This window comes from Notamacropus eugenii, chromosome 1 (assembly GCF_028372415.1).
Source record: "Notamacropus eugenii isolate mMacEug1 chromosome 1, mMacEug1.pri_v2, whole genome shotgun sequence".
NCBI lineage: Eukaryota > Metazoa > Chordata > Mammalia > Diprotodontia > Macropodidae > Notamacropus > Notamacropus eugenii.
In genome coordinates, this window is record NC_092872.1 from 236,343,645 (window position 1) to 236,358,521 (window position 14,877).

The 14,877-nt window shown below is 39.9% G+C and overlaps 1 protein-coding gene across 2 annotated transcripts in view; it reads right to left on the reverse strand.

Annotated features, from left to right (window-relative positions):
- VCL (vinculin) overlaps window positions 1–14,877 on the reverse strand; it is a 117,579-nt gene that overhangs the window by 41,760 nt on the left and 60,942 nt on the right. For both annotated transcript variants that reach the window (XM_072628105.1, XM_072628104.1), the window contains exons 3-6: window positions 10,308–10,458; window positions 9,537–9,645; window positions 7,782–7,904; window positions 1,983–2,143 (exon numbers count right to left, since the gene is read on the reverse strand). In XM_072628105.1, the coding sequence (XP_072484206.1) occupies window positions 1,983–2,143; window positions 7,782–7,904; window positions 9,537–9,645; window positions 10,308–10,458 (544 nt within the window). The remainder of the gene's footprint in view (window positions 1–1,982; window positions 2,144–7,781; window positions 7,905–9,536; window positions 9,646–10,307; window positions 10,459–14,877) is intronic.

Sequence of the window (14,877 nt, forward strand, 5' to 3'; positions counted from 1 at the left end):
CCAAACCTATCTTCACAGGTAAGTCATAGGGAACTTCCTTGGGTTAAGTGACTGACCCAAGGTCTTCCTGCAAGTAAATCTCAGGGTTGATATTTGAAACCAGGTCTTGCTGGTTCCAGGCCCAGCACTCTAAACTCAACCATGCTGCTTCTAATATCCATCAATCACATTTTAAAACTATAAAGACAGACCTTGACCAAAGCAACATTTCTGACCTTCCCAAAGGGAATGAAGGAGGAGGAATTAAAAGAAAGAAGTAGTATAAATGACCAAGGAGAACTTTTTCACAACAGCAAGTCCACAGATAACTCCAATGTCACCCTGCTCTTCCATATAGGCCTGTACTCTCAGAATGAATGAGTGGAAATGACCAAGTCAGAAAGGGAAACTGCTACCTTCCCCAAACGTGTCCACCAAACCCAGAAATCTGATTTACCATGGAGTTGCTTTTTGTTTCTTAAACAAGTGGCTTGAAATGAACACACAGATTAGAACTGCCTAGATTTCCACAGCCCCAAGATCCTCATTAAATGGCATTCTAAAGCGTACTCGAGCACAGTGTCACACACTGGCACACGGAAGGAAGCACTGCACACAGCCAGCACAAGACACAAATCCTCACAGACATGCTTTTATCTCTTTTAGCAAAAGAAAAAAAGTGCAAAATAGACTCGGTGGCAAGAGAAAGCTTACCTTCTAAATGTGAGAAAAGAATAAAACAAACACAAGAACAAAAACAAAAGGCAGAAAGAAGTCACAACAGCGAAGTCAGAGTGATAAAGTACAAGGCAAAGAAGATTTCAAAACAGAAATTAGCTACAATCTAATGAAGAGTTGTGCAAACGCCTCCCTGGACAAACTGTCAGGTAAAATTAACCTCAGCTGTTCAGTTTCATGCAGTCGACCACCAGACAAAGAGAGGGTGGCCAGTCCATTCCAGGCCCCTGCTTGGCAGAGGAAAGAACTGGCACCATTGGGAAAGAGGTTAGAAATTCCACCTGGGAACAGGGCTATGGTGTTTTTGATTCAGTTCTACCACTGGTGAGCTACAGGTTAAAAGGATCTCTAATGCAGTAAGCATTGGGAAGAGGGCTCTGAGCGTGCAAACAAATTGCTAGAGTCCCTAGTGCAGATGCCTCTCTCATAATCACTATCGGGGAAAACAGGACAACCTGCAGCACAAGGCCATGGCTGGCAGAGACGGGGAAAATCTGCCTTCAGTCAAAGAAACAGGTGGAAAACAAGAGAAAAAAAGGAGACCCTAAAAAAATTTCTAAAACTAAAGAGTTTATATGAAAAAAAATTCCCCAGTTGAGGTTCACCTCTTCTCTCCTGGGATCAAAGGTCACATGCCAAAATTTTTCCATCATTATCTCAAGATCAAAGGTTAGTAGAGGAAAAATTTTCCATGAGACTTCTGAATAGGGTGCATCCTGATTTAACTTAATTATGATGGTTCAAATATAAACTGTACTTTCACCCCAAATCTGGCTTACATGAAGTCTCAATGAAGCTAAAATCAAGTTTATTTTCAGTGCATACCTATAGAAAAAGTTCCTTTCAAAAAGATCTCATTATGGGGGAGCATCCTATACTCAAGGATGGCCTTTACTCAGAGCAACATAGTAGCTTCATGGCAATAGCTACCAGCAAAAAGGGGTATAAGAACCATTGCCAAGAGGATCTTTTCATCCGCCCTTCCCTAAAGGGAAGCATTCTCCCATCCAAGACACCAGAGAGAGTCCTGGCCCAAAATCTTGATATAAATGGAGCATTACTCTAGGCTGTACATTCATGCTCTCTTGGTCAACAAGAAGTAGCTGATCCCAAAAGCAAAGAAGTTACCTAAATAAAGAACTGACATGTCTTATGCTACAAATAAAAATGCCTCAAGATTGTATAGAAGAAATTACAAATTAACCAACCCTCCCCTCCCCTCCCCCTGAGGACTGGTCCACATTTTCTTTCAAACTCCTACTTACCTTACTAGCCCAAGCATCTTCATCCCAGGAAGTAAGCTGCAACACTCGGATGATCTCATTAATCTCTGCACTCATCTTTTCCACTGTAAAGTTGCGGTTTTTCAAAGCTTCTTCAATGCCTTGATTTTGGCAGTTTCTAGTAGTGACAAAAATCTTCATAGCTGTAAAAACACACTAAAAGTTAGGAAATTATGCCTGAAATTCAATTTCATTGTCTAAGATTGGCTATACCATGCAAGAAGGACATTAAGCATGTGCAATCATCATCTTAAAAAGGAGGAGAGGTCCAGTCAATAAAAATTTCCAGCCCAGAAATCCCTCCTTATAAGAAGACTAAACATACAAAACATCACTATAACCACTTATAAATTAAGGAAATAATTCAGTATGTACAACCCCAAAACTCATAGTCACAAATTACTCAGGCCTCCTCAGACAGCCTGAGAACAGACCCTCTACCACAGCTGAGCTTCATATAGAATGATGGCAGAGATGAGATAGCAGAGAATATAAATCTAGGATCTCTCCTCCATTCCCTGTTCCCTGGGTTCCTCAACCCCCTTACAAACAATAAAACACAAAAATGTAGAATAGCAGGGTAGACAGAATTTGTCCCACAAGAATTTTTTCTAAACTAAAAAAATTACAATTAGTATCTCATTATAATATTCAGAAATAGAAAGGATCTTTCCTCCAACCCCTAAGTCATATTTCTACTGTGAAAACTTTTGCAATGAGATGTAACTAGACTCAGAACACATTTCCCAGTAAATTAATGTGAAAACAGAAATTTCAAAGGCTCAGAAGTGGAAAGACCCTTGGAAACCATTTGGTTCAACTCCTACCTACCCAAGAAGAGCTTCTACATAGACCCAATAGTCTTTACTTGAAGCCCATTAATGAGGGGGATTCTGCTCCTCCTATGGAAACCCAACCCACTTCCAGAGGGCTCTCATGATTACACAGGTTTTTTCCTTACAAATTAAGCCTAAACTGGCCTCTTGGCAGCTTCTATCTGCTGTTTGGAGCCAAGCATAACAAGTTTATTTCTTCTCCAATAGCAGCTTATCTAAAGTTTTAAAAATTATTATTATTTCCACCTCACCGCACCCCCCATCCCAGGCAAGCCTTATCTCCTGCAGTCTAAACATCCTTGTTCCTTCAACCAATCTTTATAACATGAATTCAAAGCAACCATCACCCATCTTTACTCTCCACAGCTTACCGGTGCCCTTCCTAATGAGATACTGAACACAATACTCTGGCATAGTTTGACCAGGCCAAAGTCAATTAATCACATCACCTACTCAGCCCTGGACATTATGCCACTCTTAATGTGCCCTCTGGCTACAACTGCTTTTCTTGGCAACCATGATGTTGACCATGTTAAACTTTCAGTCTACTAAAACCTTGAGATTTTTTTAATGCACCGATGTCCAGTCACGTGGATTCCCCTTTCTCATGCTCACTTTTTAAACCTTAGTGTGATACTCTGAATTTATCCCTGGGTTTCATCTTTCTAGATAGCAGGCCAACGTTTTAGCCTGCCAAGATCTTTCTGAATGCTGATTATTCCAACTTTCTGATAAATATGTCCGGTAGCTAATTAAACATGATACATAACAGGCACATATGCCTGAAACACATCTCGGGAGCCTTCCCACATACTGGACATTGAACTACAGACAACTTTATGTTTCCAGTCAGTCATTCAACCAATTTCAAACCTACCTCACTAGATCATTATCTGGCTTCCATCCCTCCACATTCTACAGAAGATCAGCAAGAGACTTTTGCCAAATGTTTCACTAAAATCTAGGTAAAATATACATGCAGTATTCCCTTCCAGGACCAAAGCAGTAAACTGCCCCCCAACCCCCTCCAAAAGGTAATAAAGTTCATCTGACATGCCTATGTATATTCGATGATTATCACCTGCTTTTCTAGATATTCACTAATAATCCCTTTAATACTAGACCCTAGAATCGTCAGAAATCAAAAACAAATTGACTGGCATATAGATTACAGATTCTAATCTTTTCCTTTTTTTGAAAATCAGGAAAACACTTGCCCTCCTGTAGCATCTCTCCTGTTTTCCACAATCATCCAGGTATCACTGATAATGATCCCAATTGTTTTTAAACCCAAGGCTGTAGTTCATCTGATCCATGTAACCTGAACTCTTCCTATATCTTTTCTCCTCGTGCTCTCTTCTTTCTCCTTATTCTTATACTTACGCTATTTTCTTGATCCTAATACTTCCTTATTATCTGCTTACTTAACTGAGTATCCAATCCCTGCATCACTGGAGTCACCCACGTTGATGAGATTACAGACAACCCATATCACACCAACTCCCTATGCAGCAGCCATTTTGGCCTGTACTCTCCAGCACAAAGGTCATTCCTTCTCTTCGGCAGAAAAGATAGGAGCAGATTAAGAACTGGGCAACTTTACATTATCTGTCATCTCCCTAAACAGGAGTCCCTCCTTTCTATTCCTGGATCTCTATGCTCCAATCTTTAGATCACATCTGCAAGCACCTCAGGGACAGGGATGTTAGCACCCAAGTGTGATGGCTCCACTATCCTTAAAAAAACAATTTGTTAAAATAAATTTTAAAAATCTTTTCCATTTTTCTTCCTTTTGTCATCTTCTTTCATGTTTTCCCAAACCACAAAAAATTTTCTCCAATAAAGCTTTAAAACAAATTTTTTGTTATGCTTAGCCTTCCTTAGCTCCTTCTGAATTTGAGGGTAATGAACATTATTCCTGCACAACTGTGCTAGGCTTTTGTATTCCTCCTCCTTTTGCCTGTCCCTGCTTCCACTTTCTGGGTATCTTTCTTAAATCAAATTTGGCTGGTGATTTCCCCATGAATTTACATGGCCTCCAGCCAAATCTGCCAAGACCATCTTTTCTTCCTCAACAGAGTCTTCTTCTTCCTGGGCATCTTGAGCAGTTCCTTCCTGAAGAGCAGCACAGTAATGCAGCGGAAACAGTGCTGGACTTAGAGCTCAAGGCTTGGCTTGGCCATTCATTGCTGGAGTGACCTTGGATATGTAACTTAACATTTTCTGGACCTCATTTATCTCATCTGTAAAATGAGAGGGTTGAAGGAAATGGCTTTTCTGTCCCTTCCAGCTCTAAATCTCTGATTCTATGATCTCTTCTGTGTGAATGACTTCCATGTAGAATGTAATCTGTGGGACTCTATAGATATAATAATCTCTTTGAACCCTTTGCAATCTGCTCTCCCATCATCTAGGGGGTATGTTGGACTACTGATTTTCCTTTTGTTGTCTATAAAGAACTTTAATACAGGAGAATCGCTTTCCCCCAAGATGCCTAATTTTCCACCCCAGCAACCAGCTGATGCGAAAAAAATCTCCAAAATTTCCTTTTTTAGTTCCTATGCTTCTTGAAGGATGAAATGATCATTAAAGACATCAAGATATTATTAACCACTCTGTTTCTGGTAGAAAGAAAGCCATAGCAGAAATCTAGATTCTAGAGATCCCCATCACTTTCTGTAGCATACCTCAGCATCAGGCTTGTGCTGGAATTCTTCAGCTTGCCATAGATTTCTTCTTTCCCTCCCTCTAGAGTTTGCTCCAATGACAACATCACTTCTGTTTCTGCCTCCTTTAATCCTTACCCACCAGGTTCCCCTGCTCTGGTTCTTGGAGACCCTTCCCCTGACAATATTTACACCATTTTCCCAATAGCTTTCTTCTGAGTCCTTCTCTTCCTCCGTTTTCTCCCTCTCTGACTGTCTCTTCTTCTTTGACTCGAGCCCTTCTCTCTGAGTTCTTCAGTTTCAGTTCATCCTTAAGTTGTCTGCTCAAGCTCATTTCCTCCTCTCCTTGAATCCTCCTTTTCCTTCTCAAAACCCTCCTCTTCTCCCCAAACTGATCACAGTTCCAAAGCCCTTCATACCACTAAATTGCATTTTGTACAACAAAGCAGCCACTGATTTAGAATTTCTAGGGACTAAATCAACAAGGAGGTATGATCCTAACTGACAGGTTCTACATTAGATCTGTTCCAAACCTAATCTAGCAACTAATGTTTTCAATAGATATGGATTAACTCCACTTAAAACACTTTTAGCAGAAAAGAAGTTCACTGAAGTGCCACTCAAGTCAATCACACCCCACATAGAGTAAATGACAAGACTGTGCCTTCTTTCCTTGGCCAAGTGAGAACACCTCTGTTGAATCGATCAATCAAAAACATTTTAAGTACTGTAAAAGGTCCTGGATCAATTCAGAAGTCCTTGAAAGCTAATGGATGAAGTGAAATTATGTCACACAGGAGTGTGTTCAGATTATTTCAGGAAGGTGGTCATGCCCTCTGAGGTTTTTATTTTTAAAATAAATAGCAAGGCAATCTGGAACCCAAGGGATTTGAGCATCTGGTAGGGATAGAAGCTAAGGATGGAAACCCTCCAGCCAAGTAAGGACAAGAAACTGACTGGAGGAAAAGGGACAGAAGAGAGGATAAATCTCCCCTTATTTCAATCCCTCATTTTCTCACCCCACCCCACTCTGACCAGAGGGAAACTTCATGAACTTGGAGCACCTGAGGATTTGGACTTTTCCATCAGCATCCTGGCAGTGACTTGCAGTAACATTTGAATCAGGAGCTGATGATAAACCAGTGGTTCTGAGGAAAGACAGCTTAACAATTCTATAAGGAGTCCAGTGGGAAAGCTCTCCCATGCCTAATGGGAGCTCCATGAGCACCCCATGAAAGGGAGAAAAGGACTTACAGTAGCAACCACCCTTCTACCCTTTTAATGTTACTAGATTATGAGGAGACAAGAAAAAGCCACCTAAGCTCTAGATACTCAACCTGCCAGTGCAAATAGGAGTTTGGACAGTGAGGTCCACAGCATGTGCTACAAAAACATTTTTTTAATGTACAAAGAGAACAGAAGGAAGGATAAAAGGAAACACAGACAAGTAGGATAGCTTTAAAAGTTACCGGCTGAATATCCTATACACTTAAAGGAAAAAGCAAGCAGCATTTGATTTTCTAAGGGAGGTTCACTGGGGCAGTTAGGTAGCACAATGGATAGAGCACTGGCCTTGGAGTTAGGAGGACCCAAGTTTAAATCTGGCCTCCAATACTTAGTAGCTGTATGACTCTGGGCAAGTCACTTAAGCCCAAATGCCTCAAAAAAAGAAAGAGAGAGATTCATGTACAATGTTCTTTTTCAGTTCTAGTGTGCATATGGATTTCTCTTTTTATTTATTGATAAGTTCAGAATTTTTTTAATTGGAAAAAAAGGAAAAAAGAATTCTAGAAGGGTATATTCACGTATACTGCTCTACAGTTTTCAATCTAGATCTCTAATAAAAAAAAAAATGTGTGTCTCACTACTAACCTGCAAACTGAGCTCAGGGTATCTGATATTTACCAGTTAGTCTGGAAGATACCAGCTGCTAGGGGTAGAATCTTTATTGAGGCTAGGAAAACACCTCTAGACCAAAGAGTGAGAGAATTTCAGGTAACAATTGAGGGAGAGGTATGGAAGGAAACTAGTAGCCAACTGAATCTCCATACATATTCCATAGATGCCCAATCTATTGCCACTTAGCTGGACATGATGTCTAGTTACCAAACGAATCATTCTGTGCTTTTGCACAAATGGACAGACAAAAAGACAGTAGTGCCATGCAGTTAAGGAAATATAGAAGAGAAATATAAAATCTATCACAAAAAAAGAATTAACTTAAAGGCTCAGATAGTATACTTAAAATTCACTCTAATGAGAATACAGAAAGTAAATACCTGAAATGAGGACTGGCAATAACTCCTTCACAGTGTTCATTGAATTCACCAGCATCACTCTGTGTTCCTGGTGAGTCAATTCCTGTTGTCTTTCATCAATCATTTTGGCCATTTTGGTCATTCCTAGCTCAGAAAAAGCAAAGCATCTGTTATGGGTAGTGTGACGGGCCCTAGATTCATGTTCTTGGTCCAGGACAACCCTCATTCAAGTAATACAGTAACAATGAGAATCAAACAAACTCGCTACAGATACAGGTATGTGTATATGTGTGCACATAATTATTAATTATGTAAATATATACATAATATACAAATACATAAGTTCTACATACTGAAGACCCACTGACTCAACATAAAATTTCTATACACCAATAAATAATCCTTTAAAGCTTAATGTATAAAATGTAAGCTATTCTCAAAAGTATAGGCAGGAATTTTGTACTAACAGAGCCCCAGAAATAGCTACTGAACATTTAATAATAATATTAATGTGGGACCTCTGGAGTACTTTTCAGTTAGAACCTGAACATAATCAGTGCACAAGCTGCACTGCGGATGCAGCCCTGCCTGTACTGTTTAAGAATCTCACAACAATCTAACACTTTATAAGTTTACATAAAGGTGTTAAGAATTAAATAATGATAATACCAGGAGACCTAGTATCTTTTCATCTATATTCTAACACTTTACATTTTGGTGGTATAAGTCAAAAGAATGACTTGGTTCTCTAAATCACTAAGAAATTTAAGGAAAGTCACTTCTGCCCATGCTCTTCCAGGATGATTCAAATTAGAAGTACTTTTTATGATCATCTATCATAGACACAAATTTCCATAATTACAGCACTTTAACTTCAATGTAAAACTGTTAATGAGCACATTCAGTCTAGGGTATATCTATCTGCACAAAGGGAAGTTTGGGTTACTTAGGTCTCAAAAGATTCTCCTTACAACACAACGTGGATTCCAAGAGTACAGTTATGCTGAAAAGACAATGTTTGTAGGCAGTATCACATCAACAACATGGTCATCTCCAGTTTTCAAGATCTGGGGTTTGTGATGTGAATGCTTCTGTGTAATATAACTGACCTCAGCAGGCCAAGTCTCTCCTCTAGGCTATAATCATTGTCATAAAGTAAAACTGGATTCATCCCACAAGATTTTAAGCTATAATTTTAAAGTAATTGCCTCCTCTTTGGCTTGATTATATTCTAAATTTTTATTTGTGTAAGGAATTTTTTACAAACCTAGACAACCACAGCATTATAGTAAGTCTCATTAGATTATTCCATCTTGGGCCACCAAAAATCCATCGGTGGTAGGAGGACTCATTAGCAAGCTAAGAGTCATAAGGGGCCACGGGCCAGCTGGCAAACAATGAAGGATTGCTGTGTAATGTAGAGTGGAGAGGTCAAAATTCAGGGTGGCCTTCAGTATTACAGCAATGGAAAACTATTTCCTACATTCTCAGGCTACATTTGCCATGTCTGGTTTAATGTAACTTCACCAAACAGGAACAGGACTTTTTAAAAAATAAATTTAGCATTCAGACACAGTGAACCATCTTAATTGGTCCCATCATCAAAAAGGAAGATATGGAAACCCAGCAGAATGCAAATGAATTTCAACTGCATACAACCCTTCTTTTCTGCTTTTTCCATTTTTGCAACTTTCACAAATAGCTTGAGAAGGAAAGAAAAAGTTATATCTTCTTAATCAAACAGAGATAATGTAGAGAAAACTATGAGGGTCAAACCTGGTCCCAAATTCTTAGTGTAAGTGACCAAATCCTCCATCGTCTCTACCACTTCTGCCACTGTTAGATATTCCAAAATGCCTTTGCACACACGGATGATTTTGCGGACCTAAAAAGAGAATCAGAGAGTGTTCAGAAATCCCCCTAATTCAGCATGGACCTGGCCACAAATCTACAAAATCCCAAACAAGGGGTCATTGAGTTTTCACTTGAAAATTCTAGAGAGAGGAACGCACCACCTCCCAAAGTAATTCCCTGCATGTTTGGAGAGCTGGAACTGGGGGAACTCTATGGCTCCCTGAAACACCTTTCCATTGTTACTATTCTACGACCAATCAGAACAAGTCTAACCCCATCTCAACTGAGAGTCCTTGAAATAAATGTCAGTGTGTTAAATTATGCAAAGAAATAGTAAGCAGGTGATGATACTCTTATGTAGATATTAATTAACATTTCATCACCCTGTTAAAGTTAAACTTCCTAACAACAAAGCCAATAACTTTAAGATCAAGCTTGGAGTGGGTGTGTATAATTGGCTCATTCTCACAACACCTTAGAAAGTGGGTGGCAAAACATAATCTCTGTTTTGTTGGAAAATCAGAGGTCAAAAAGAAAAGGGATTTGCCCCTCAAATAGCTAATTAAGTGAGCTGGAAAGAGGACCTAAATATTTCTAACTGGGTTACTGAGTCCCTACTGTGTAGACTCATAATTCTCCTTTTCTGCTATGGAGGAAGAACGTGCACAATGTTCTCAAGAATAAGATACCTACCTCAGCCTCATCAAAGGTGAGGAGCAAGTCAGATGTCCCAGAAAGTATGCCCCTCGAGCCATCAATCAGATAATCACGAGCTGGCACAGAGTAAGGATCTGCCTGAAGCATCTGAGCTGCCTGAACAAGCTTGGTACAAGCATTTTCAACCCTGTGGAGAATAGAATGGCACTTAATAATGCCCTCTGACTGATACCAAAAGGAAGAACATGTGCAAATGCAAATGATCATTCATTCTTTTACTATACACTTTATCTAGCCTTTGCTCATTTATTCATTCAACAAATATTTACTCAAGTGCCATCTACACTGCTTTGGTAAGCCCTGGTTCAATGACTGTTACTCAGCTGCAAAAAATGAAGACAACAGATTAAATTTTCAATAGTGTTTTTCTACACACACACACACACACACACACACACACACACACACACACACACACACACACACACACACACCCTACCCCCGCCCTATGCAATGTGATAAAAATACAGCACAAATGGGTCATGTTCTGGTGATGATCAACATTTTTTAAATAAGGAAACTTGAAGGAGGTGACCAAAGCATAGTGACATTTAATACTTACATGTAGGGGGAGAAAACAAACAAACAAATAAGTGTAGCTATTAAGGGGGAAAGTTAGAACTACAAATTTTCTACTAATCTAGCTAAATGGATATTTCAGAAAACTCCCATATGTCACTTTTATTAATGCAATGACTAGTATCATGAACAGCTAGACAAGTTAGGCAAGATACACAAATGGTAGGGGATCAGTACCAGGTTAATTCTATTAAGGAATTCAAAGCATATTAACTGAAAATCAATTCTTCAAAATTGTTTGACTTAACATGTTATTAATGCTACAAACATTTCCTGAATGCTTCCTAAGGGAAAATAAAACTCAGGCTAAACTATAAATAGCAAATAATATCAGAGAAAATAGAACTATTTTTTAAAAGAATCTGAAACTGATATTCTTTGAATTGTAGTATATAGTAAAGAACTCACTGGAGTACCCTTTGGTAAAGAGACTTGTTTTTACTTAAGAGGACTGCCCTTTGAAAGTAGAATTGCATTATCTGATAATACAAATATTATTTCATTCAATCCTCACAACCCTGGGAGGCAGGTGCTATTATTATCTTCACAGCTGAGGAAACTGACGCAGGCAGAGGTTAGGTGACTTGCCCAGAATCACACAGTTAGTAAATATCTGGAGTCACATTTGAAGTCAGGTCTAGCACTCTATCCACTGTGCCACCTGGGAAGGATAAGATGAAGGCACACATTGGGAAACACACAATGTTAAAAAAAAAAAAAGACACCAGTAAAAATGTATTTCAAAGGAACAAAGAAATTACAAGCAATTTCAGGGGATGGGGAAAGTGCCAACAGCTGGCCAATCAGAAGAGGTCTCATGTAGGAAGGAGAATCTGAATGAAGTTGATAAAAGAGATGATTCTGGGCCCGCACAGAGGACAAAAGACAACATAGAACACCATGTAGAGACAAGAACAAGTAGACTAGAACACTGAACAGATGGATGAACTGTGAAAACAGGCACCAAAGACTGGGGTTTAAAATCCTTAACATGACTCTAACCTAAGAGAGGAGCTTTTATACACGTGGAGCTACATAAGATGTCTGAGCAGGGGAGTGACATAACCAGACCCATGTTTTAGGAATACCAATCTGGATGTTGTATGGAAGAGAGAGACTAAAGAGGAGAAATGCTGGCACAACAGAAACCAACCAGGAGGCTACTTCAGCAATCCAGTGGAGAGCAATAAAGGCCTGACAGATGGTGTTGGCTATGAGAAGGAAGAAAGATAGAAGAGATGTGGAGACAGACTCTGCGCAAGGATGAATGAGACTGTGAACCTGGGAAAGTGGAAGGATGGTGGGCACTCCAATACAAGTAGTGACTAATTCTGTCAAGAAACTAAACCTAGCACACTAGGTTTAGAGGGAAAGATAACGAATTCCTTTTGGACACAGGGAGTCTGAGAGACACAGGAGACATCCATGTGGTATGGTCAAGCGCACAAAGGTAACTGCATCCAAGGGAACTGGGAGAGAGGAAGAACAAAGCCATGAGGGGCAGCCAAAGGTAGGGCAAGACATGAATAATGACACAAATAACATTCAGCAAGAGACACCAGGAAGGGGCAGTCAGACAGACAGGAGAGCCAGAGGAAGGCTTGGTCATGAAAACCAAAAGAAGATGAGATTATCTGGAAGGGAAGGGGAAAGACTAGTCAACAGTGTGAAAAGCCAGAGATTAAAAAGGAGGAGGACTAAGAAAAGGCCACTGAGATACTGGTAAAGTGTCACAGGCTATGATATAGAGAGGATTCTTATTCATGTCCAGACAGAAACTGGTGCTTGCAGAGGTCTCTTCCAGCTCTGTCAGCCGATGAATCTCCATTCCAGCATTCTGAATTTTGCTAAGGTTCTGCTGCCTTTTTGTCCAGGTCCATGAACCATCCTGGAAGCTTTGCTAATGGCTCTTGAGCTCCAGGACTGTTCTTGCCTTTTCTCCTATCCCCAGAAAAAGAACACTTTCAATGGGGAACGGGTGAGTTGTTGTTTTTTTATGAATTTGGCTACAAAAGAGAAACGGCAACAGTTTGTGAAGATGAACATCAAGTGAAGATTTTTTTTTTGAGGGACAGAAAACATGTGCACATATTTTTAGGCTGCAGGAAAGGAGCCAATGGATAAAAAGAGCTTGAAAATATGGGAAGAATGATGAAAGGGGTAAGTTCCCCCAAATAGAAGGGGCTAAGATCAAGGCCAACAATCTAACTGGAAATTCTGGCACCTGGTGCAAATTCAGTGTGTCTCTGGGAAGCTGTCTGGAAAAGGAAGGGAATGGAATGTATGACCACTTGCCCATGGTTGAGATAAACTGGAGACAGAGGTTCATGAAAGTTGAGGAGGCTGGTGGAAAAAAACCTGAGAGACCAAAAGTATTTGAAGAGGACAAGGTATGGAGCAGAAAAGATGCTAATGTAGCTGGAAGATGGAAGGTGGGGAGCAGAAGAGGAAAGGGATGGCTCCAGCTGCCAGGCTGGGTGAGAAGCTGGCATCTAGAGTGGGACCTCAGGGACACTGGGGTAGGGCAGTTCCAGCACCAATCAAAAGCACAAATAAGGGAAGGATCTTGGAAAGAAAATCAACCTCTTCCTTCAAGATTGGAACAGATGACCCTATAGGGGATAATGTTCAAGGGATTTGAGGCAAAGAACTGAGGGAAAAAGTCTGTAAGTGACAGTCTATTTACTATCCAATTAGATTACAGATGATGTCATAAAAATATTTGAAAGAGATAAAAGTGCTACTGAGAAGAACACTATAAAACCTAGCTCAACGGAAGTCAAATACCCCCCAGGCACAAAAGATATTCATATTTGGGGACTTCTTCACACAGATTTTGTCCAGGTAAATATTTATCCCTTTATATCATCATAACAATTATAACTACCCATTTAGATAGTGCTTTTAAAGAAAAGCAAGGCTTTGTTGGGAGAAGGGCAGAATTAAAGTGTGAGGAGAAAGGAGGGAAGAGGAGGAAAAGAAGGAATCAGGTTAACGTGAACAAGAGATGACCTTCCGTTCCTTGGTGCAAATACTCTAATAACTTCCCCAGTACCATGGCTGGCCCTAGCTACCAAAACTAGTAGGATTATTCTTGGTAAAACTGGATAAAATCAATCTTCAGGGCCCCACTACCTCTTCTTTCAGTAGCCTTCTTTTCCCCTGTTGCAGCCTTGTCCGTCCTGCTGTAGAAACAAATGTTTCTATTCTCTTTCTCTCTCTGCAATAATCAGGGTTGCTCCTCCTGACTCCTATGCCAGTCTTCTATCCACTGTGCCAACTAGCTGCCCCTTCCATTTTCTTTTCTATCAAAACCTGGGTCCAAGTTTTGGAAAGGATCTGATGAATTAATTCATAATAAAATAGAGATGGTTGATAAAGCTTACCATGTTGCCCCTCACAGACAGAATGAAGTACTGGGAATGGAGTTCTGATGGATTTTCAGACTCCCAAAACTGGTAAAGACTCTATCCATGAACCTTAAAAATCATGAGTGGCTACCTATGTATTACACTAGTCCCACTCAGAATGATCCGAGGATCACAGCTGAGTTGGAAGACATCTTAGAGCTCATCTGATTAAATACATTCATTTTACAAATAAGCAAAGTGAGACTCAGAAGTTTTACCCAAGGTTTTCATGAAAGAAAAAAAAAGAGCCAGGATTTGAACCCAGGTCCTGTGACTACAAATCAAGCATGCTTTACATTCTATCAAACTGCCTCTCAATCACTATCTCATATGTAATCTTCAATCCATCAGGGAGCATTTATTAAGCACCTCCTATGTGCAAGCACTGGGTTTACAGAGACAAAATGAAACTGTCTCTGCCATCCATGAGGAAGACGCATACATATTTCAGTAAAAAAAAATAAAAAATAAAAAAAATAAGCAAAAAATACGATGTAATTTAGAGGAAAGATTCACCAGCACCATGGACAAGAAACGTTTCATGGAAATGGTGACGT